This window comes from Sus scrofa, chromosome 10, assembly GCF_000003025.6.
Source record: "Sus scrofa isolate TJ Tabasco breed Duroc chromosome 10, Sscrofa11.1, whole genome shotgun sequence".
NCBI lineage: Eukaryota > Metazoa > Chordata > Mammalia > Artiodactyla > Suidae > Sus > Sus scrofa.
In genome coordinates, this window is record NC_010452.4 from 16,274,107 (window position 1) to 16,297,727 (window position 23,621).

General features: G+C 39.2%; 1 protein-coding gene across 14 annotated transcripts in view; it reads left to right on the forward strand.

Annotated features, from left to right (window-relative positions):
* Positions 1–23,621, forward strand: part of SDCCAG8 (serologically defined colon cancer antigen 8) — a 250,651-nt gene that overhangs the window by 82,929 nt on the left and 144,101 nt on the right. For all 14 annotated transcript variants that reach the window (XR_002336127.1, XM_021064173.1, XM_021064174.1 and 11 more), the window contains one exon: positions 507–623. Coding sequence is in view for 13 of the 14 variants with exons in the window: in XM_021064173.1 (XP_020919832.1) it covers positions 507–623 (117 nt within the window). In the remaining variant the exon portion in view is untranslated. The remainder of the gene's footprint in view (positions 1–506; positions 624–23,621) is intronic.

Sequence of the window (23,621 nt, forward strand, 5' to 3'; positions counted from 1 at the left end):
ACCTAAATATTACTAATATAGCCTATTAGCAGAGAGAAAAATTCCTTTATAAATTTCCTTGAATAAAAGCCTAACTGATAAAATCTTTAAAGGAAAGTTTTATAATATAGAGTATCTATTTAACTGTGACAACTTGAATGAATAATAATATAGCTTAATATTTTAATTAATAATTTTTCCCAGTTAAAAATGAGATGATAGTGTATTTTGAATGGTAATATATAATTGAATCTATTAGTTTACCTTAAAAAATATTGGACGTATTACTCAAATTCCCTAGTTATGCACTTCTCTAGCTGTAATTTGAAATCGTTAGACTCAGTAATGTCTGATATTGCCTCCACATCTTATAAGAATATATTAAATATGCTAATAGAAAATGCCATTCTCAGGAAAGTTCTATTGTATTTTATTTGTATGACCTCTAGAGGGCACCAGAAGATCTAATTGCAGGGATAGTCTGTTAGATTCCAGCAGCTATTGATCCAGTTTTTATAATCTAACAGGTGTGTGGAGAAATGCGCTATCAACTGAATAAAATCAAAATGGAAAAGGATGATGCAGAAAAGGAGCACAGAGAGTACAGAACAAAAACAAAAAGGGATCTTGAAATTAAAGATCAGGTAAGATTTGATAAGTATATCTGCAGCAATTAAAGACTATCTAATGTTTCTTTCTAAAGTTGTGGTTTTATTCCCAAGTCATTTATTTCTATTGTTTCTAACTAATGGAATGATCCAATTTATACTATTAAAAGAACTTCATTTACAGTTGCCTAAAATTATCACCTTTCTCATGAAATTGTGAGAATACAACTGCATGCATATGAAATTTCAATCTGACAGGTCATAAATATACATTTAGATGTGTGTGTCTATTACTTACAAAAGTTAAAAAAAAATGTTCTAATGCACAGTTTGAACCTAAAATATATGTACATAAAGTTCTCAAAAGATGCCAACTCGAGTCCAATTTTAAGAGAAAAAGTTTAAAATTTGTGAGATGAGATGAGTTGATATGTAAATATGTCAATCAAATTGATTGTTGGCAGAATGAAACCAGTTTTAACTAAGATAACCATGAATATGTTTGCTCAGGAAGCCTAAATTGAGGGAAATTAGAAATGTTAGGGAAAAATGCTGCTTACTTCAATTTCAGTTTGAACAGATGTTTTACATTAAATCTTAGTTGAGATCCTGTAGATACTCCAATTTTAATTGACAACGTGGATAAAATTTTTGGAGAAGCAGTTCTAATAGGCTGACTTTTGGTTTTCTAATTTTATGTTGTAGTACAGAACATTGAAAGCTTTAATTCTTTATATTCAATGAAAGCAGGTTGATACATCCATTTATTCAATTAAGACTGAGTTCTCAGTGTCACTATTTCAAAGAAATAGCTTTGATTTAAAAGTAGATAGCCCTAACTAATTTTTTGAAAAATATTTCTAGTTCAACACTTTTTGCCATATTTCCAACTTACTTCTCTTTCAACACAATCAACTCTCTATGCAAACAGTACAAAGACAATTAGGAAAAGTATTGAAAATGAAAGTGATAATGAAATTTAGTATAAAAAAGTTTTCAAGTTGTGGCTGCAAATCTAAAGAACCAAAATCAAATTCTGCTTTTGTGTGACTATATTCCAAGTGTTATAATGAGTTTTAAATTTTCAGAATTTTCTGAATTATTAACATGTACAAATAATGAAATTATTTTATTCCATCCAGTTGGGGGCGTGCCTGATAGTGAAATTAAAAATCCTTCCTATCAGGAACTGGAGATCTAGGACTACCAGCCAACACAGAACTTTCCTTTTCTGATGTATTATGACTTTTTTTTTAAGGTATCATTTTGTCACACTCACTAGCATTACTGTATACTTTTGTGTTACTCTGTTGCATCAGCTAGCATAATATTTTGGACTAACTAGAAACGTATAATAAAGAAGACTCCTGAATTATTTATAAATTACATTTTAATATTCTAGAGAGAAAAAACACTATAGGAACATTAAGATTAGAATATCACTTGTAAATGAATCACATGTGGAAATATTTGTAATCTGTTCTTTAGCACCGTATCTCATTTTAAATAACCAGTAATGATGCAGAGGCTAAAGTTGCAGAAGTTTAAAAGGAGCAGTTTTCATTTGTAAATCTTTCCTGCTAAATAGTGAAACATGAACAGTTTTCATAATGATTTTAGTGTTATTTTTAGGCAGAGTTGCACCTTTTTAGGAGGTCTGAAAGTCAGGAATAAAACCTCTGAGCAGTTATAAGATGTTCACAAATGTAACGTGCTTATTGCTGTTTTTCTCTTGGAAAGAATTTGAGGAAACCTTATAGGTGCTCTTTGTAACTATTTTGTACTGAACAGACAGTTTCAAAAAAGAAAGTAGTGGTGTCTCATTCCATGGATGATCTGGAGGAGCAAAGCAGCAATTGTTCTTTGGTCTCTCAGCCATGACCTGACCTTCTGTCTTTAAGACCCGAGAGCTACTTTGCTTGGCCACCATCTGCACTCAAGAGAGAAATTTCCATTTAACTTTTAAAAGCTGGGCATGTTGAACATTTATCTGAAATACCTAGAATACTATAAAGCCTATTTGACTTTTAAAGTGTTCTATACCATGCAATTCAGAATAACACGAAGACTGTCTCTATGTTTACAAACGAGGTGTTCGTTGTAATATAGTCATTTTATTTCTATTTTTGTTAATCTGGCCTCTTGATACATCTTTCAAGTAGGTGGGAAACTGTCAGATTGGAATGTGGTGAGAACAAGAGCTTTTTTGATGCACACAAAATAGGGCAAATGGTTGACCATCAAAATCATTTTCCTCATGACCCAAGCCTTGACTCTGGCATAATTAGAAGGAGAGGTTAGGAGAGTAACAATGGCAAATCCCTTCCTCCCATTTTCTCCTTTTATTTTATTTTTTTTTCTTTCAATTGTGTCAGGAACCGATGGATGGGCAGATTATCCTTCCCATCAACTCTTTTGTATCTCTTCAGCTTAGAGAGCGCCTGTCAGCCTCAGCGGATGCTTCACATACACACACACACACACACACACTCTCTCTCTCTCTCTCTCTCTCTCTCTCTCTCTCTCTAAATAAAAAAATAAAAAAGACATTTGGTATGGAGGAGAAGGAAAATTTTGTGCCCTGAATTTTATCAGAAAATTTTGTAGGCAACAGTTACACACATATACATACTCCATTATGGGAATTTTAAAACATATAGAAAGAGAAAGAGAATGTTATAATGAATTCCCACATCTCCATCACCTAGGCTCCAAATTTTGCCAACCCTGTTCCATCGACCTCATATTTTTTTCCCTCCTTCTTCATCGTTGGCCTCATCTTCTTTGTCATCTTTGTTGTCATCCTTTTCTTCTCCCTCTTCTGTCTTCTTCTTCTCCTTTTGCTAAAGTATTTAAAGCAGACCTCAGACATTGTTATTTTGCCCATAAATATGTCTGTGTGCATCTATGAAGTTTTTTTTTTCATGATCACTATGTCATTACCACACCTAAAAGTATTAACAATTCTTTAATATAATATAATGCCCAACCCATATTGAAAAAATTTTTAAACCATCTCTACAATGTTTTATAGTTGCTTTATTCAAATCAGGAAAATAAATATGTTTTTATGTGTTAGACTGTCATGTTATAACCTTCTTTAATAGGAAATAAAGGGAAATTTTAGGAAAATTTCTTTGTTGTCAATACATGTCATGATTGTGCTGTGTAAGGTACTTCATCATCATTCTAAAGAAATACGAATTAATCCTGTACCTGAAAGAAATGGCTACCATGCAGCAACCCCGATCATCGTATTCTGTAAGGAGCCCTTTAGTTTGAGATCCGAAATACATAATTAATTTCAGAGCCTTACATTTAAGACTTAGGAATGCAGCAGGAAGCCCCTGTTGTTACCCGGGCAGGACGAAGGCTGGCTGGCTCTGAAATGAATGATACATAAGTGGAATTTTCCTTGCCAGCTTCCATTTTGGTAGGTGAATTTCAGAAGATAATTCTTTATAGCCCCTAATCTTTGATCAGGGCCTAGTACAGAATGAAAATACAGGGCCCTTCGTTCAAGAAGGAAGAAAAGCGTGCTGTTAAAGGTACTCCAAGGTAAAGCATTTTCCTTTCTTCTGCAGTCAGCTTTCCCTCTCCGTTCCTCAGCGTCTTCCCTCCCTCTTTCTTTTTTTCTCTCCCTCTCTCCACACACTTTCTTATGTTATGGTGTTTTTATTTGCTATTCAATGTTGGACTCCCTCCAGCACAGGGATCCTCATGGGGGTGGGGACAGAGTACAGACCCCCACAGGTGCCCCATGACTGGGTTTGCCCGTGAGTCATGGTTTCAAGCTTCTCCCTCCTGCCGGCCGCAGGACTATACACCATGCCCCGGTGGGGAGGGGAGTCAGTCTTCCCAGCCCGAGGTGGCCAGCCGAGCAGCCTCTGGAGATTGCAGCCTGCACACAGGGACACCCTTGGTACCAGGATCAGGGTGCGCAGAGGCTCCGTACTGAGTACCCTGAGCGTGCTTCAGTGCTGCCAGCCTGGAGCAGGAATGGTCACCTCCATGTCCTGCCCTGAGCCGTCAGGAGTGTGCACACTCAACCTAGCCTTCCCCAGGCTCCCGCCAGAGGTAAAGGATAACAGCAGAACACCTGCCTTCCCCCAACTCTGCCGGACCCAGTCCCACCCGAGGTGCAGTGCAGCAAGGTCCCAAGGCAGGGCCGGAAAGAGGAAGCTGCAAGGAAACAAGTGTCTGAGGTCTTCCCCGGTGCTGCCGGGGAGCAGCGAAGAGACAGAACCCCGGGTCTGAGTGGGGCTTCCATTATCCCAACAGTTCATTTAGGAAACACAAATGCCAGGATAAAATGATAAAGAATTTTAAGACCTGGACCCCAGAGCATAAACTCCAAGTTCTGGGCCCTGTATGAGCACCCTGATCACATGCCCACGAAGCGCCCACGGCTAGGGTGGGGACAGGCAGACAGAGGTTTGGTGTGCTCACGCACCTCGTTCACCCCTACTCACACATGCAGACTTGTGTGCGCATTGAACACGCTCAGGCGTCCTTTATCTGAAGAGGGCGGCCAGCTACAGCTCATGGGCTGCATCTGACCTGCAGCCTGTTTTCACAAATCAAGTTGTAGCAGAACACAGCCACTTCATTTGTTAAGGCATTGTCTACGACTGCTTTCCTGCCAGAAAGGCAGAACTGAGGAGTCGTGGCAGGGGCCCCATAGCCCACCAAGACTTAGAAATATTTATTTTCTGAGCCTTTACAGGAAAAGCTTGCCAACCCTGGCCCAAAAGGACAGAGATACAACTACATGTTAAGTTTCCCCTGCCATCCTGGAATGTGGACCTTAGAGATTAGAGACTCCTCAATCTTAAACTGTAACTTAACAGTTTCGGGGTACTTCCCAGTATAGCAGATGTGCCTGATCCCTCGTCTCAATCATTTAATGGCATCAGCAAGCGAGTGTATGACCGGCTGTAGTGTTACTACCCTACCAGGGGCACATGGCTTAATAATGGCTTGGGTGGGAGTATAAATATATAAATTGTTTCTATTGTACATTTTTAGGTTGGTTCAGTTTCTTTCAGAGATAAGAAGACTTTCCCATCAGTATGGTTTAAGTTATAACTTTGGAGTTATGGCTACAATTGAGTAGGAAGCATTCAAATTCAAAATTACCTGAGTGGGGTAATCAAAGCAAATCTTTAAAGGTGGAGCACAGATACAAAAGAAATAGACAATAAAATTTTGGCTGGAAAAAGAGGGCAAAAAAGGATTTGAGGGTGGCTCCTGTCTACAGCAGTATGACTCTTGCACTCGAATGCTGACAGTAAATGTGGGCTGTGTCAACACAGGAGTTACTTCCTAAATTCAGTTGCATTAATTAGATTATCGGGAATAGTACTTCTATTTTGTGTGGCCTTGTGTAATGATCAGAGGAAGCCCTACACATCCTAATAGTAAGTCCTTCTTAAGGTGAGAAAAATAAAAGCAAAAAAGAAAAAATGAAGGACTGCACCTTTCTACTCTTCACTGTCTTTAGGAACTTGACAGATAATTTCAAGGGGAAAGTTCAACACCTCTTCTTGATCTTTAATATGGAAAGAATAAGAGCAAAGAGATTTAATTGCAGCACCTAGAAATCACAGTAGCCTGAAATGAGAAGTTTCTGACAGTAAGATGATTGAGGTAGATGGCTGCAAGAGGCCACAGAACTTTCTTCTCCGAAATGTTTAGCTTTAAACAGCAGCAGCAATGTTCTTTACCTGAAGCCCCAGCTAATGGACTTCTGAGATCCGCGGTCTTCTATTTGCTTCTGGAGACATCCTAGGAATATTTCATTGTATGTGTTAAAGTAGCGAGAAGTGGTATCCCTCTTTTTTACTCGTTTAGCACCTTCAGAGGAAAGTAAAATCCTGTTCCGCTCTCTCCTCTCTTACACGTCTGTAATGCTGTGTACTCTTCAGAAGGCTTCGGGGGGATATATGGAGATAATGGATGGGTTCTGAGAGCTAGACTTCAGAGACTTATCCAACTACCACCTGCAGTCTCACTTCTATCTCTAAAAAAGTGCCTGGGAGGGGGCCACTTGGTACATGCCTTTAGTACATGTCATCACTTGGTCCCGGTGATGACAGAGTTGCTCTCCAGTGTTCTTCACACCCTCTTTCAGTGCTGGGGGCTTAGCACATTCCTTTCCCTGCATCTCACTCAGACCACAGCCCCTCGAGAGGGTGTAGCCTACCCAGACCAGCATACTCGGCACTGTGGGGGTGTTACCTAGAAGACCCAGGTCCTGCCCTTAAGGGGTTTATATTCTAGTTGTAGAGACGGAGTACACATTTGAATATGCCTTAAAAATACTTGCAAAGTAGCATATCGACAAGTGCAAATTAATGTAGTGTGAACTTCATGCTGGCTACAGCCCATGAGAGGGAGAATCTGGTTCCATGTGTGTGATGCAATAAAACTTTTTTTTTTTAATAGCATCTTCCCTAAGTATGCCCTAAAGCATTGTTCAGCACACTTAGATACATTTGTGTTCTTATCACAGCCTAACCAAAAATTCTGAGAAAATTCTTCAGCCTGGCGTATGTCTAGTAAATCAGCTTTTGTTCTTGTGCTGTCTGATGCTTGAATGGGACAATAGGATTATGTAAATAATTTTAAATACCTCTGTTTAATAAAATATTAATATTTTTCTGAAACACCATGTAAAATTATTTCTTCATTGAAAATTATAATTATGTTGGTAAGGTGAAAAAATTAGCAGTAAAAAAGTGAGTTTGATTTTTTTTTGAACAAAGAAACAGTGTCAAATCAATCCAGTGAGGAGTACTACTTTGGAGATCCTTGGGGCATTTAGCATTAATAACTTTAATGATGATTTGGGTAGTGGTTTTAGGTAGCAGCATATATATATATGTGTATTATAAATATATATATATATAAAATTCACAAAAACACTATAGAAATTCAAATGCTCAAAAAGTCATTTAATTTTCCAGCAAAGATGATAATGCTATTCATAATAATAATATGTTTTTAAATGAAATATATACACAGAAACACTGTATCTGAAAACAGCAATTTAGGGCTATTTGGAGATAATGGCACAAATAGGAAATAAAACAAGCCCTTTTAGAAATAATATGCCTTATGGGATAAACATTTAGAAGTAAATGTTTGCCTTTGGATAGAAATATAAAACTGTAAAATGAGCTCGAGAAATATTTTTGTGTTTTAAGGAAGTCGTAAGACTTGTCAGTTACTGTCCCTAAAGAAATACAACATTTGCTACATTTCAGTTTCCGTGGATGTTAAATATTTTGGTCTGTAAAAATTTTTTTGCATGCTTATTTATTTATTTTGTCTTTTTTTAGGGCCGCACCCATGGCTTATGGAAGTTCCCAGGCTAGGGAGCTGCAGCTGCTCCTGCCTACGGCTGCCAGCCTACACCACAGCCACAGCCACACGGGATCCCAGCCACATCTACAACCTACACCACAGCTCACACCAGATTCTTAACCCACTGAGCAAGGCCAGGGGTCGAACCTGCATCCTCATGGATAGTAGTCGGGTTCACTGTCACTGAGCCACAACGGGAACTCCTGCATGCTCATTTTGACTTTAAAAGTTGACCCATCCTTCTAACCTTGCAGATTCCCTTCTCAGATACCAAGTCTGCAATTCTGGCAGGTACCAGGTAGCAACAGCTCTTCGAATATATGTCCTTGTAGGCCAGCAAGCTGAGTGGTATTAGACATAGGACAGCTACAGATGCTTCTTTTTCCAGTCCAGAAATATTAATACCAATAACCAGTATAAATATTACTAATTACTACATATATACATACATTGAAAAATAATATTTATTGTATAAACATAAGCACATTCACAGAAGCCAGTAATTCCATCACCCAGTAGAGCAAACTGTTTTCATTTTTCTGTTTTACCTTCCACTTTTTGTTCCATATGCATATATAATATTTGCAAGTAGTAAACATAGCCTAGATATAATTTTTTCACTTAACAACAGCTTAAGCCTTATATGTGTTGCTGCTGCTTCTTCCTATGGCCGTTAACGTGTACTTTTAAAGGAAAGCGATGTCAGATCTTGAAGAGAACAGATACTGTTGTAAATTTGGAATCCTTTTGCCCTAAACTTCACCTATTGCTTTAACTCAGTAACCATATATGGCCTGCACTGTGCTGGCCTAGAAGGAACTTCTGTTCTTCAACAAGGGAGTAGGTAAGACAAGTTTGCAAATAGATATACATCAAAGGACACCGTATTGTTAGCAGACTACAAAAGAGCATTGTGACTTATGAGAAGGAGAGAGGACAAAATTGAAGGATGGTAAGGATGTTGCCTGCCTTAGATGGGAGACAAGGACATTTAGGTTGGACGGTGGCAGCTTGAGCAAAGGAATGGAGGTGGGGAGGGTGCAGGGAAGGAGGAGGTGTTTAAGGGACACGTGTGTCTTTTGATTCCATAGCATCCTTGTCTCACTGACCTCAGCGTCGCAAGTGCCACATCTTTGATATAAAAGATTGTCCACAGAGGAGTTCCCTGGTGGCTCAGCAGGTTAAGGAACCAGTGTTGTTACTGCTGTGGCACAGGTTCAGTCCCCTGACCTGGGAACTTTGCAGGTGTGGCCAAAAAAAAAAGATTGTCCTTAGAAAATGGTCTTCTATAAGGTTCAGAATCCCAGTGTCATTGCCTGCTTATGTTGGCACTGAAGTCATATTTTGGGAACGTTTGCATAAGTTTTACATTTCCTTTGTATAAATTCTGTGTAATGGATTTTCAAATGTCAGATAACATACAACAAAATTTCATCTTACTAACAGTGTTAGAATCGAGTGGGATTAGTTTTCTGGAAATAAATAAATGACAGTTACCTTAACAATCTGTAGGTTTTCAGTAATGGAAGCTGAAACACAAAGTATACAGGGTACGTTTTACCGATGGACTCTGAGTCCAAAGACTTGACTTCTTGATGTGGCTTCTCAGCTAATTTCCTGGGCAAACCTCTCAGAGCCTCATTTTCTTTCCCAGTGAAGTGAGAAGCTTGGATAAGTGAAACCTAAGGTTTTCTTTATCTCTAAATGCCAGTGTTTCCAGAAACATGGGAAATATTTCTCTGCCCTTCTTAATTATAAATTAAATATTCCTAAAATCAATAAAAATTATGTGGATTCTCAGTGTCATTCCAAATTTCCCAGTTATTCACTCTGAATTTATAAAAATGACATTTCTGTTACAGTAACCATGAAATTTTAGTGTCATCAATTTTAGATTATATTCTTTTCATTATTATCAATAATTGAACAATAAAATGTCTAGCCTCTTCAACAGTTGAATTTAATTCCAAGTTAGACACCATTTAATCTGCAATAAGGATTAAAGTCCTACTCAATTTAGGACGAAGTTCTATTGGAAATATGTTAGGCAACAGCAAACTGCTCAAGGTAGTATTTTGGAGAAGAAGTTGCTTTTTAGAAAGTCGTCTGTGGAATTAAATTTTGTCAGTCAGAATTTTGTACCTGTGTGAAATGAACCCCATGAGAGGGACATGGGTAACTCCTTTGGAGAAACATGGCATTAATAGCTAGTGCTTTTACTTTCAGTTTTTTTCTTTCTTTGTTTGTGGCCACATCCACTGCATGTGGAGATTCCCAGGCTAGGGGTCGAATCAGAGCTACAGCTGCCGACCTACACCACAGCCACAGCAATGCCAGATCCGAGCCACGTCTGCAACCTGCACCACAGCTCATGGCAGTACCAGGTCCTTAACCCACTGAGTGAGGCCAGGGATCGAACCTGCATCCTCATGGATGCTAGTCAGATTTGTTTCCTATGAGCCACGACGGGAACTCCTCCTTACTTTCCATTTTTATTGGGTGATCTCATAAATAGCCATCGCAGTGAAATGCTGTGGCAATTCTGGATCTAGATGACCCAGAATGTGATCTGGGTTTTGATTTTTTAATCATCAGAATGAAAACAAATTTTTAAGAGATTTCACATATACCTGGCATGTTCCCCTGACCCTCACTGGAGTCCAGTGTGAGAGGCTGCTCTGGACAGAGATTCTAGATAAACTGCAGGCTGCTCATGACTCTTAATAAATTGCAAGATGTTCAGGGAGTTCCTGTTGTGGTTCAGCAGAAACAAACCCAACTAGTATCCAAGAGGATGCAGATTCCATCCCTGGCCTTGCTCAGTGGGTTAAGCATCTAGCATTGCTCTGAACTATACCGTAGGTCACAGACACGGCTCAGATCCCATGTGGCTGTGGCTTTGACTATGGCCGGCAGCTGCAGCTCTGATTCGACGCCTAGCCTGGGAACTTCCATATACTACATGTGTGGCCCTGAAAAGCAAAAAAAAAAAAAAAAAAAAAAAAAAAAAGGGATTTTTATATTGCTATTATTAAGAGATGGTCAAGGTAATTTAACCCTTTTTGGTATTAACATTCATATTTAAGTGGATCTGTTACACTAACATTTAGACTTTAGGAGAAAGATGAGAAAGCAGAGTGGCCTTATTTCTGGCCTGCTTTCTGACTTCCTGAGAATTTTGGCGTTTCCTGAGAAGAATAGAAATACTTTTCTGTATAGAATCTCTCTGCTTCCACCTGAAGTTCTGATATTCATTCGTATGCATTCTCTCTCTCTCTCTTTTTTCCCCTTGACCCTCCTGCCTCCAGTGTTAATAACACATGCAAGAATAGCATTAGCCTGGCTTCAGAAGCCCGAGTCAAGCTGTGGTCGAAAGTTCCCTGTAAAGCGCAAGGGAATGCTCATGTCTTAGGATGACAGTCAACGAAAAATGGGAAGCAAAGACTTTTAGGGGAATCTTAAGAGATGGAGGAGAACGAATTGTTGAATTGCTTGACGTGAAAGATGGTCCCATCATTGCAATTACTGCCTGTTATCTTGGGCCCTTCTTTCACTTGCTCAGCATTTTCTCCTTACGGAGAGGTAATCGTCATATACTAATTTGAATTAGAAACTTAAGGGTGTCATTTCCAAGTTGTCTCTACACTTAAGTTTATCATAGAAAAATAGGGCTGGGTCAGTGTTTCTTCCCTAATTGAACATCCACTCTGTGTATAGTGATTCAAGTTCTTTATAGTGTTGGTATTAACAAGAGCCAGATGTGTTTTGGTCTAAGAGGAGAGTTAAGGCAAATGGATGGTCAAAAATCCATTTATATATTTTAAGTCTATGTAGATATATATCTTTGTGTATATATGTTTATGGTACAGATAATACATAATACAAGCCATGTGACTTACTGATAAACAGGCTTTCTCGAGCAGTGAAGTCTGAAGTGTGAAGTCTCTAAGGGCTGAATTTAGGATAATTTAGACTTGCCTCTCAGCCAGGAGAGAAAGAAGGACCCTACTGTTATTCCAATTGTAAAAACAAGAAAAGAAGAGTGGAGGAAAAGGAAAAAAAAAAAAAAAGGAGATAATGAGGAAGGCTTTAGAAGGCATCCTAAAGACATTTACACTAAGAACAACTGGGTTGTCACCTCTGTTTACTCTGTTTCACATTCATCGGTAACTCAGAAGGGGCCAACATGCCCACAGATCCATTCTTATATCCCATCCGTAGTTTCAGGAAGGATCCATAATCATAATTGCTGTAGCTCCTCATCCCACCCCACTTGCCCCCATCGTTGCTGGTCGTTGAGAGTAACTTCATCGAGCTTGGCAGTTTTCAGAGGACGCTTTCTAACCACATAGCAATAAAGTGCATGACAGTAATTTGTATCTTCGGTATTCACACTTCATCTCTTTTATCCATTCATCTGTTTACGGCCGCTTGGGTTGTTTCCTTGTCTTGGTAATTGCAGATAATGCCACTGTAAATATTGATATGCCTGTATCTTTTTGAAGTAGTGTTTTTTTTTTTTTAATATATTCTCAGCAGTAGAATTGCGAAGTCATATGGTAGCTCTATTTTTAGTTTTTTGAGGGACCTTCATACATTTTCCATAGTAGCTGCACCAATTTACATTCCCACCAACATTTGTTATTGTGGACTTTTTGATAATAGCCATGCCAGCATGTGTGAGGTGATATTTCGTTGTGGTTTTGATTTACATTTTCCTGATGACAAGCAATGTTGAGCATCTTTTCATTGCCTCTTGGCCATCTGAATTTCCTCTTTGGAAAAATGTCTTCAGTTCTTCTGCCCATTTTTAAAAATCAGGTTGTTTGTTTGATTTTGAGATGATGTAGCGCTATTTATATATGTTGGATATTAATCCCACATTGATCATATCATTTCAAATATTTTCTCCCATTTACTAGATTTTCATTTTTTTGATCGTTTCCTTTGCTGTGCAAGAGCTTTTAAGTTTCATTGGATCCCATTTGTTTATTTTCGCTTTTATTTCCTTTAGGAGATGGGTCCAAAAATATACTGTTGTGATTTATGTAAAAGAGTGTTCTGCCTAGAAAGTTTTAAAAATCAGGATGAAAACTTTTTATATTGATATTTATACTTTAACAACTATATTTAAGGTGTTTAGTCAGTCCTTATTATATGCTGCCATTCTAGTAAGTGTATGATGGTATCTTATTGTGGCTTTAAGTTGCATTTCCCTAATAATTAATGATATTAAACATCTTTTCAGGTACTTACTTGCCCTCCATACATCTTCTTCAGCTATATCTACTTCTACACTCCAGCTCAAGAAACTACCATCTTTACCAGTATTACTGTAGTAATGTCCTAATTGGCTTCTTTTTTTCCCCCCCTGCTTCCACCCATTTTAGTCCCTTTCACAGCCATAGGGATCTATTAAAATCTGTGTCAAATCTGTCCCTCAACTTTTTTTTTGTCTTTTTTAGGAGGTTCCCAAGTTAGGGGTCGAATCAGAGTTGTAGCCGCTGGCCCACACCACAGCCACAGCAACGTCGGATCCTTAACCCACTGAGCAAGGCCAGGGACTGAATCTGCATCACCATGGATATTAGTCAGATTTGTTTCCACGGAGCCACGACGGGAACTCCTTGTCCCTCTTGTGATTGCAACTACCAGTGGTTCGCTACCTCAGTAGAGGTAAAAGTCACAGTTCTTAGAATTAATCCACAGAATGTTTCACAGTCTGGCCCTCCTGTTACCTATCTGCCCTTATCTTTTGCTTTTCTCCTCCATCACCCTGCTCTCGCCACCTTGACTTCTTTGCTCTTCCCCAAACACATTAGATACAATCACACTTCAGGTCTTTTGTCTTTGCTATGCCCTTTGCCTAGAACATGGTTCTGCAAGATAGCCTTATGGATCAGTAGCTTAATGCTTTCAAGTCATTGCTTTAAATTATCTCCTCTGTGAGCCTATTCCTGAGCACTAGTATTTTTATTTTGTTTTGTTTTGTTTTTGCTTTTTAGGGCCATACCTGCAGTATATGGAAGTTCTCTGTCTAAGGGTCGAATCAGAGCTACAGCTGCTGGCCTATGCCACAGCCACAGCAACGTGGGATCCGTGCATTGTCTGTGACCTACACCACAGCTCACGGCAATGCCAGATCCATAACCCCGTGAGTGAGGTTAGGGATCGACTCCTGCATCCTCATGGATACTAGTCGGGTTTGTAACCTGCTGAGCCACAACAGGAACTCCCCTGACCGCTTTATTTTAAATTGTACACTATTCCTGCAGTATTCCCTTTCCCATTTCTGCCTTATTTTGCTCTGTATCTTACTCATTTATTGTGTTTGTATAACATTAGCTTCATGAGGTTGTGTTCTCCTCCGTCCGCACACAACCCATTAGCAAAAGCAAAAACTGAGTTGAATAGTGTTATTCTTCCATGTAACCACCTGGCATGTCTTCCCATTTGCATTTAGAAACTAACGTCTACACTCCTTTCCATATCCTGCCAGGCCCTGCATAATCTGATCACCAACTATCTTAACAGCTGCTCTTCTCGCCTACTCTTCCTGTCTCCATTCACTTGAGCCTCACACTTTTCCTTTAGCTTCTCAAACATGCCAGGGCCTTTGGACAAACATCTGCCTTATGTGTTCTTCCTCACCCTTCCTGCGCGTAACTAGCTTCTTTTCTTTCTTTGGTTTCCACCTAACAGACTTCACTTTTCTACCTACTAACATATACCCCATTATTCTCTCATAGTACCTTGTTCGTTTTCTTCCTGAAACTTAATATAATTTATATTTTAAAAAATTTTTGATGTTTTGCTATTGAATTGTATACTTTCTGTTTTGTTTTCCTCCCCCCCCCCATTGTTTTGGAGAATAATTGATTCACAATGTTGTATTAGCTTCAGGTTTACAACAAAGTGAATCAGTTATGCGTATACATATATCTATTCTTCTTTCCCTCGTAGGTTATTACAGAACGTTGATTAGACCTCCCTGTGCTATACAGGAGGTCCTTGTTCCTTATCATTTTATATATGGTTGTGTTAATCGCATCCTGCCAATTCTTCCCTCCCGCACCACGGTTTTCTCTTTATAACCAAGTTTGATTTCAAAATCTCTGAGTTTGTTTCTGTTTTATAAATAAGTTCTTTTGTATCATATTTATTAGATTCCATATGTAAATGATAACATATGATGTTTGTCCTTCTCTGACTGACTTAATATGATAATCTCTAAGTCCATCCATGTTGCCGCAAAAGACACTATTTCATGCATTTTTATGGCTGGGTAATATTCCACTGTGTATATATCCATCTTTATCCATTCCTCTGTCAATGGACCTGTCTTGGCTATTAGAATTAGTGGCGCAGTGAACATCATTGTGCATGTATCTTTTCAAATTATGGTTTTCTCCAAGTGTATGCATGAGAGTAGGATTGCTGCGTCATACGGTAATTATATATTTAGATTTTTTTTTTTTCTTTTTGCCATTTCTTGGGCCGCTCCTGCGGCATATGGAGGTTCCCAGGCTAGGGGTCTAATTGGAGCTGTAGCTGCCAGCCTACGCCAGAGCCACAGCAATTCGGGATCCGAGCTGCGTCTGCAGCCTACACCACAGCTCACGGCAATATCGGATCCTTAACCCGCTGAGCAAGGGCAGGGATCGAACCTGCAACCTCATGGTTCCTAGCCGGATTCGTTAACCACTGCGCCACGACGGGAACTCCTATATATTTAGATTTTTAAGGAAGCTTCCTACTGTTTCCTATAGTGGTTGTACTAGTTGGCATTCCCATCAACAGTGCAGGAGGGCTCCCTTTTCTCCACACCCTCTCTAGCATTTATTGTTTGTAGACTTTTTGATGATGGTCATTCTGACTGGTGTGAGGTGATACCTCATTGTCGCTTTGATTTGCGTTTCTCTGTTAGTGATATTGAGAAGCTTTTCATGTACTTTTTGGCCATCTGTATCTCTTCTTTGGAGAAATGTCTGTATCTTCTGACCATTTTTTGATTGAGCTGTTTGTTTTTCTGATATAAAGCTATGTGAGATATTTGTATAGTTTGGAGATTAGTCTCTTTTCTTGCTTCGTTTGCAAAGATTTTCTACCATGCTGTGGGTTGTCTTTTCATTGTTTTAATGGTTTCCTTTGCTGTCCAGAAGCTTTTAATTTTAATTAGGTTCCATTTGTTTATTTTGGGTTTTATTTTCATGACTCTAGGAGGTGAGTCAAAAAAGATATTGCTGCCATTTATGTCAGAGAGTGTTCTGCATATGTTTTCCTCTAGGAGTCTTATAGTATCTGACCTTCATTTAGATCTTTAATTCACTTTAAGTTTATTATTGTGTATGGTGCTAGAGAATATTCCTTTTTTTTTTTTTCTTTTTTTCTTTTTAGGGCTGCACCTGTGGCTTATGTAAATTCCCTGTGTAGGGGTTGAGTTGGAGCTACAGCTGTTGGCCTATGCCTCAGCCACAGCAACACCAGATCCAAGCTACATCTGCAACCTACACCACAGCTTGTGGCAGTGCCGGATCCTTAACCCACTGAGTGAGGCCAGGGATCAAACCTGCATTCTTAAGGATACTAGTCCGATTCTTAACCCGCTGAGCCACAATGGGTACTCCATGTGAGAGAATATTCTAATTTCGTTTTTTTTATATTTAGCCGTCCAGTTTTCCCAGCACTGCTTATTGAAGAGACTGCCTTTTTTCCATTGTGCGTGTGTGAGTGCATGTGTGTGTGTGTGTGTGTGTGTGTGTGTTTGTTTTGGCTGCTGTGTGTGGCACATGGAATTCCCAGCCAGGGATCAGATCAGAGTCAGAGTTGTGAATTACACTGCATCTGGCAACGATGGATCCTTTAACCCATTATGCTGGGTCAGGAATTGAATCTGTGTCCTGACATTGCAGAGACACCCCAATCCTCTTGTATCCCAGCAAGTACTCCTCCATTGCATATTCTTACCTCCTTTGTCATAGATTAGTAGACCATAGGTGTGTAGGTTTATTTCTGGGCTTTCTATACTGTTCCACTGGTTTGTATTTCTGTTTTTGTGTCAGTACCATACTGTTTTGATGACTGTAGCTTTGGAGTATAGCTAAAGTCTGGGATCCTGGTTTCTCCAGTTCCAATTTTCATTTTCAAGATTGCTTTGGGAGTTCCCGTCGTGGCGCAGTGGTTAACGAATCCGACTAGGAACCATGAGGTTGCGGGTTTGGTCCCTGCCCTTGCTCAGTGGGTTAACAATCCGGTGTTGCCCTGAGCTGTGGTGTAGGTTGCAGATGCGGCTCGGATCCAGTGTTGCTGTGGCTCTGGCGTAGGCCGGTGGCTACAGCTCCGATTCGACCTCTAGCCTGGGAACCTCCATATGCCGCGGGAGCGGCCCAAAGAAATAGCAAAAGGACAAAAAAAAAAAAGATTGCTTTGACTATTCAGGGTCTTTTTTGTTTCTGTACAAATTTTTGAAAAATCATTTCTAGTTCTGTAATAAATGCCATTGGTAATTTGATAGGGATTGCCTTGTAGGTGTAGATTGTCTTGAGCAGTATAATCATTTTGACAATATTGATTCAAAATAAAGTATTATTTTACTTAAAAAAAAAAAAAAAAAAAAACCTGACCCTTTCATTGGAATTCAGATTTGAGGCCAGAGACTCTTACTAGTCACATCCACTTTAGTTTTCCAGAGCTTTTGTGCTTATCATGCAGTTAGGGTCACAGTAACTGAATGAGTGGGTGGATATGTTGCCAGAAGTTCAGCCCTGAAAGTAAATTACTTAAAGCCATATTCTCACTTTACAACTCAACAACAACAAAGCAAACAACCCAATCGAAAAATGGGCAGAAGACTTAGGAGTTCCCATTGTGGTTCAGCAGTAATGAACCTGACTAGTATCCATGAGGATTCAGGTTCAATCCCTGGCCCTGCTCAGTGGGTTAAGTATCTGGTGTTTCTGTGAGCTGTGGTGTAGGTCACAGACGAGGCTCGGATCTGGCATTGCTGTGGCTGTGGTGTAGGCCAGCAGCTGCAGCTCCAATTCTACCCCTAGCCTGGGAACTTCCATATGCTGCAGATGCGGCCCTAAAAAAGACAAAAAAGGAAAAAAGGGCAGAGAACTTAAATAGACGTTTCTCCAAAGAAAACATATGCTTGGCCAGTAGGCACATGAAAAAATATCAATATCACTAATTATTAAAGAAATACAAATCAAAACTTCAATGAGGTACCATCTCACACTGGTCACAGTGGTCGTCAGTAATAAATCTACAAATAACAAATCCTGGAGAGGATGTGGAGAAAAGGGAACCCTCCTGTACTGTTGGTGGGGATGTAAATTGATGCAACTATTGTGGAAAACAGTATGGAGGTTCTACAGAAAACTAAGTATACTACTAAAAAAACTCCTATATGATCCAGCAATCCCACACCTGGACATGTATCTAGACAAAACTACAATTCAAAAAGATAGATGCACCCAGGAATTCCCGTCCTTGCTCAGTGGAAACGAATCTGATTAGGATCCATGAGGATGCAGTTTTGATCCCTGGAGTGCTCACTGAGTTAAGGATTCAGCATTGCTATGAACTGTGGGCTAGGGTGCAGACATGGCTTGGATCTGGTGTTGCTGTGGTTGTGGTGTAGGCCAGTGCTGTGGTGTAGCTCAATTTGACCCCTAGCCTGGGAACCTCCATATGCCATGAGTACAGCCCTGAAAAGACAAAAAAAAAAAAAAAAACCCACAAAAAGATACATGCACCTGTATGTTCACAGCAGCACTATTCACAATAGCCGAGACAGTGGAAACAATCTAAATGTCCATCGAGAGATATATGGATAAAGAAGATGTGGTATACATGCAATGGAATACTACTCAGTCCTAAAAAAACCAAAATAATGCTGTTTGCAGCAACATGGATGCAACTAGAGATTCTCATGTATTATGTGAAGTAAGTCAGAAAGAGTAAGACAAATACCATATGATATCACTTATACATGGAGTCTGAAATATGGTACAAATGAATCTATCTGCAGAACAGAAATAGTCTTGTAGACATAGAGAACAGATTTGTGCTTTCTAGGTGGGGGAGAGTAGGATGGACTAGGATTTTTGGGTTAGTAGATGGAAACTGTTACATGTAGAATGGACAAACAGTAAGATCCTGCTGCATAGCAGGGCAACTTTATCCAATCTCCTGCCATAGACCATAGTGGAAAAGAATGTACATGTATATATATGTACATATGTATAACCGAGTCCCTTTTCTGTACAGCAGACATTTGCACAACATTGTAAATCAACTATACTTTAATAAAAAATTCTCACTTTAATATCTTCTATCTGGTGAACTTGGGCAAATTGCTTAATATGTCCAAGCCTCAGTTATCTTATGTGTAAAATGAGGGTAGATTAAAATTACAGCTCTGTAGGGTTTTGTAAAAACCTTGAGATAATCTCATAGCACAGTAATGAAATTAACAACTGACCTATAAATGTTAATCATTATTTTTAGTAGTGATATTATGATTCACAATCTCTATCCTCATCTCTTTGTTTTGACTGTGTTCTGTTTTATCTTGTTGCTTTACAGAGTCTTGGTGATAACTGCATATGTTATTTTTGGTATGACCTCACCAGTACATAGAAGTGGGGCTGTAATATAAACTTATATTAATTTTGTGTGTGTGTGTGTGTGTGTATCTTTTTAAGGCTGCATCTGCGGCATGTAGAAGTTTCCAGGCTAAGGGTTGAATTGGAGCTGCAGCTGCTGGCCTACACCACAGCCACAGCAGTTCTGAACTGCGTCTGTGACCTACACCACAGCTTATTGCAGTGCCAGATACGTAACTCATTGAGCAAGGCCAGGATTGGAACCCACGTCCTCAGTGGATACTAGTCCAGCTCATTACTGCTGAGCCACAATGGGAACTTCATAAGCTTATGTTAATCTAGCTTCAGAGCCAATTATCATTTGGGTTATGTGTTTATCAAACATGTCTCATAGTGAACACTTAATGAGCTTAAACTTGATTAAAACCCCTTATGGCACAAGTCTACTGCCCTAAACTTGGGCAGTAGGTACAGATATTAATTAACATTTACTTCTCTGAAACTTAATCATTTGAGTTTGGACTTATGGTGTCAGCTTGTCTGAACCCTTTTGGACTTTGTTTTTAACATTTCACTGTAATAATTTAGTCCTCTCAGGTTTATGTCACAGGCAAATTTGATCATCAGGTCATTAGTGTCATCATTAAAGTGAATGATTGAGAGTTCCCGTGGTGGCTCAGTGGTAATGAACCCAGCTGGTATCCATGAGAAAGCAGGTTTGATCCCTGGCCTTGCTCAGTGGGTTAAGGATCCAGCACTGCCTTAAACTGTGGTGTAGATTACAGACGCAGCTCAGATCTGGTGTTGCTGTGGCTGTGGTGTAGGCCAGCAGTTGCAGCTCCGATTCAACCCCTAGCCTGTGAACTTCCATATACCACAGGTAGGGCCTTAAAAAGCAAAGAAAATTTTTTTAAAAAGTGATTGATTTAAACAGTATAATATCAGTAGCAGAGGAGCCCTGCGACCTATGGCTGAAGACCTCCTATAGCTCGATACTCTCTATTCAGTCCTTTGAATGATTTTTTTTTCAACTGATGTGTTTGTTTTACTGTATAAGAACCAGACCGTTTACTTTCTTCAGAATAATTGAATCAAAAGATAGTTACTTTTGTACCTACTATGTACAGTGTGCTTAGGGTAGCACTGAGCCATATGACAGAAGATTGCAGTGATGGCTCATAGTGAAATATTAGGCATGAATGGCTAAGAAATCAAAGTGCCTTTGTAAATATGCAGCAGGTTTGTACTTGGCAGGATTTAAACCTGTGTTGGGAAACTCCCAATGGAAGGGGAACGGGTCTGCCTAGAATTCCAATCTCTCTCTCTAAATCATCTGGATAAATGGACTCAAACGGAACTGTGAGGAATTAAGAGACTGCAAAGTCGTTATTTTGAGATTTCTTTTGTTTATTCAGTTGACCTACTTTCCTTTTAAAAATGTTATGTCTATAGACATCTACCAAATCATTAAGTTGTATACCTGAAAGTAATGCAGTGTTGTATGTCAGTTATACCTCAACACAAAGTGTTCTGTCCTAATCATCATCCTATATTTATCTATATTATGCCTATTTAATTTTCTTTATGAAAATGAGCAAAAGCAGGAATTAGGTGCTTTATAATTGTCACAGCACATAAATTCACTGCTGCATATGAAAGTGTTTTTTTTTTTGTATGCACACATATGTATATATTCATATATATATACGTACACATGTACATATATATTTGTATATACACACAACAGAAATTGAAGGAACATTGTAGATCAACTATAAAAAATTATATGTATATGAATCACTTTGCTGTACAACAGAAATAAACACAAAATTTAAAAAAAAAGAACCAATCAGCTTTACTTCTTGAACCACATTACCCACAACTCCTGGCAAAGTAGGTGCTCATTGAAAGTTTGCTGGTTGAATGGTGAGCTAAGATTTCTTGCAGGAGAAGAGGCTTGAAGGAACTCTGACTTGTGGGTAGAGGGAAACCCGATGGAAAAAACACAGCAAAACCCAGGGAGGAGTGGGATGCAGCAGGGTCTGTGTGGTCTGAGGGAAGAGGCTACATACCCGTGCGTGCGGTGCCCTGCACAGGGAGACACAGAGGGAGGGGCCTCTGCCTGCCGAGGTGGGTGGGGTAAAGAGTCTCCCATGGGAATATTTCAGAATTAAGAATGCAAAGTCTGATCTGTAGGATAGAAAAAAACAAGGACCTACTGTAGAGCATAGGAAACTACATTCATTATCCTGTGATGAACCATAATGGAAAATGAAAGTGTTTTCTAAACTAGGAAAAGCTCCTATATGCACACGGAGCTTTTATGACTGAATAGATAGTCAATAAATGGAATAAATGAATTTGCCTTTTTGCACGTGGATGTTGTTAATTTGAAAGACTCATGCTTAAAACATTTATGAACTAAAGCATCTACTGTACATTGAAATCTTCTTGCCAAATTTAGTTAGAAAATGTAGGTGATTTTAGAGTTAAAGCTAAGTACAATAAATTCTTAAGTTCCCCAAATAGTATTTTACACAAATATTCATGTAATTCACAGCTAAAGAGAAGTTTCTAAAAACTCCCCATAAGGTGAGATCACGTACTCCATGTCTCAGTACAGAAGGATTTTTTTTTTTCAATCAGTGGTGTCTCTAAAAATAAACCTGGTTTTGTTGTTAAAATTTGCTGTTTCTTCATCATATAAGAACATCTCATTAATTTTGGTGAAAATCCTCCACCAAGATAAGGTTAAATTGTCCAGTTTTCCAGTGGAAGAAGATCCGTTTTGTGTCATGAGCATTGTAGCAGAGAAGAGGTGAGTTGACAGACGTGCCATTTCGTGGTCAGGATATTCTGAATCCAAGCAGGTGTTCAGGGAAGAGCCTGCAGGTCTGAATGCTCTTAGGTTTGCTGTCAGTAGCATTCCGCCTCTTACTCTCTTTAGGGTTTAAGAGCCAGAACATTGATATTGCTCTTCTCTTTAATCAGGTACACCAGGGAGTAACAGAAGCTGGGTAGGTAGAAAGGGAGGTGACCTCACAGAGGTCCAGTGTATTTTTGTAGGGGGGAAGAGGAGCTGTATTCCATCATTTATACTGTGAAGTGTCCAGACGCCTTCGATAGGGGTTTCCTTTTCTCAGTCATTTGAAACTGATTTAGTGAAAAAATATGATTTCCTATAAAATAAAATCATTCCATTTGGAGTGAAAAGTGGGGGGATCTTGACTAGGTCTGAATGTTTGAGCTTTTCTTGGTTCGAGAGACAGAAAAATATTCTGTACTAAACAGTCATGGTGAACATAAAATCTAATACCATGTATTTTTCTCTAAATTAAGAAATGATGTATATGATCTTATGAAACTAGTTCGTTAAAAGGGGGGGGGGTTCTAAATCTTAAATTTGTGCCGATTGCCAGAGATTGACGGAATTTAACTACTAAGAGAATACACAGAGCAAAAAGAACACCTTCTTGTTGAGTAACAGTTGTCAGAGAAGAAACGGATGATGTCTTTTCTCTATTGCCTTCCAAAAATTAACTATTGCCAGTAAGGGCTTGTTTGTGCTCGGAACTGAGTTAGCTTTGTGGTCTGGCACTATTCCACATTTGGAAGGAACTCGATATCGGCAAAGGGCCTGAAGCCTGGGTTCTAGTCCAGTTTAGTGGGCCTCAGTGGGTGGTTTCATCTCCAGGGGACCCCCGTGTTGTCACCTGCAAAGGCAATGATACACATGGTCTCTTAGGTGTCTTCTGTCTTTAACTGTATCCTTTTTTGTTTTTTAAAGGCCTGTGTTATTATATAAGCAAACTCTTCATGTAAACAGTGGAGTTAAACTCCCAAATGTTATAGGGTCCTTTTGGGAGGAACGCATTTTTCTTTTGGAAGGAATACAGCCAGCACGGCATTTAAGGGAGAGAGATTTTACTTGATAAATGTACATTCAAGGCTTGAAAATCAGGTCCAAAATAACTCAAAACTTTTCTTATATTTCCCCTTTAGGAATCAGAATATTTACTGCTGTTTTTCTCCACTCCTATAAAAGCAACCTTGA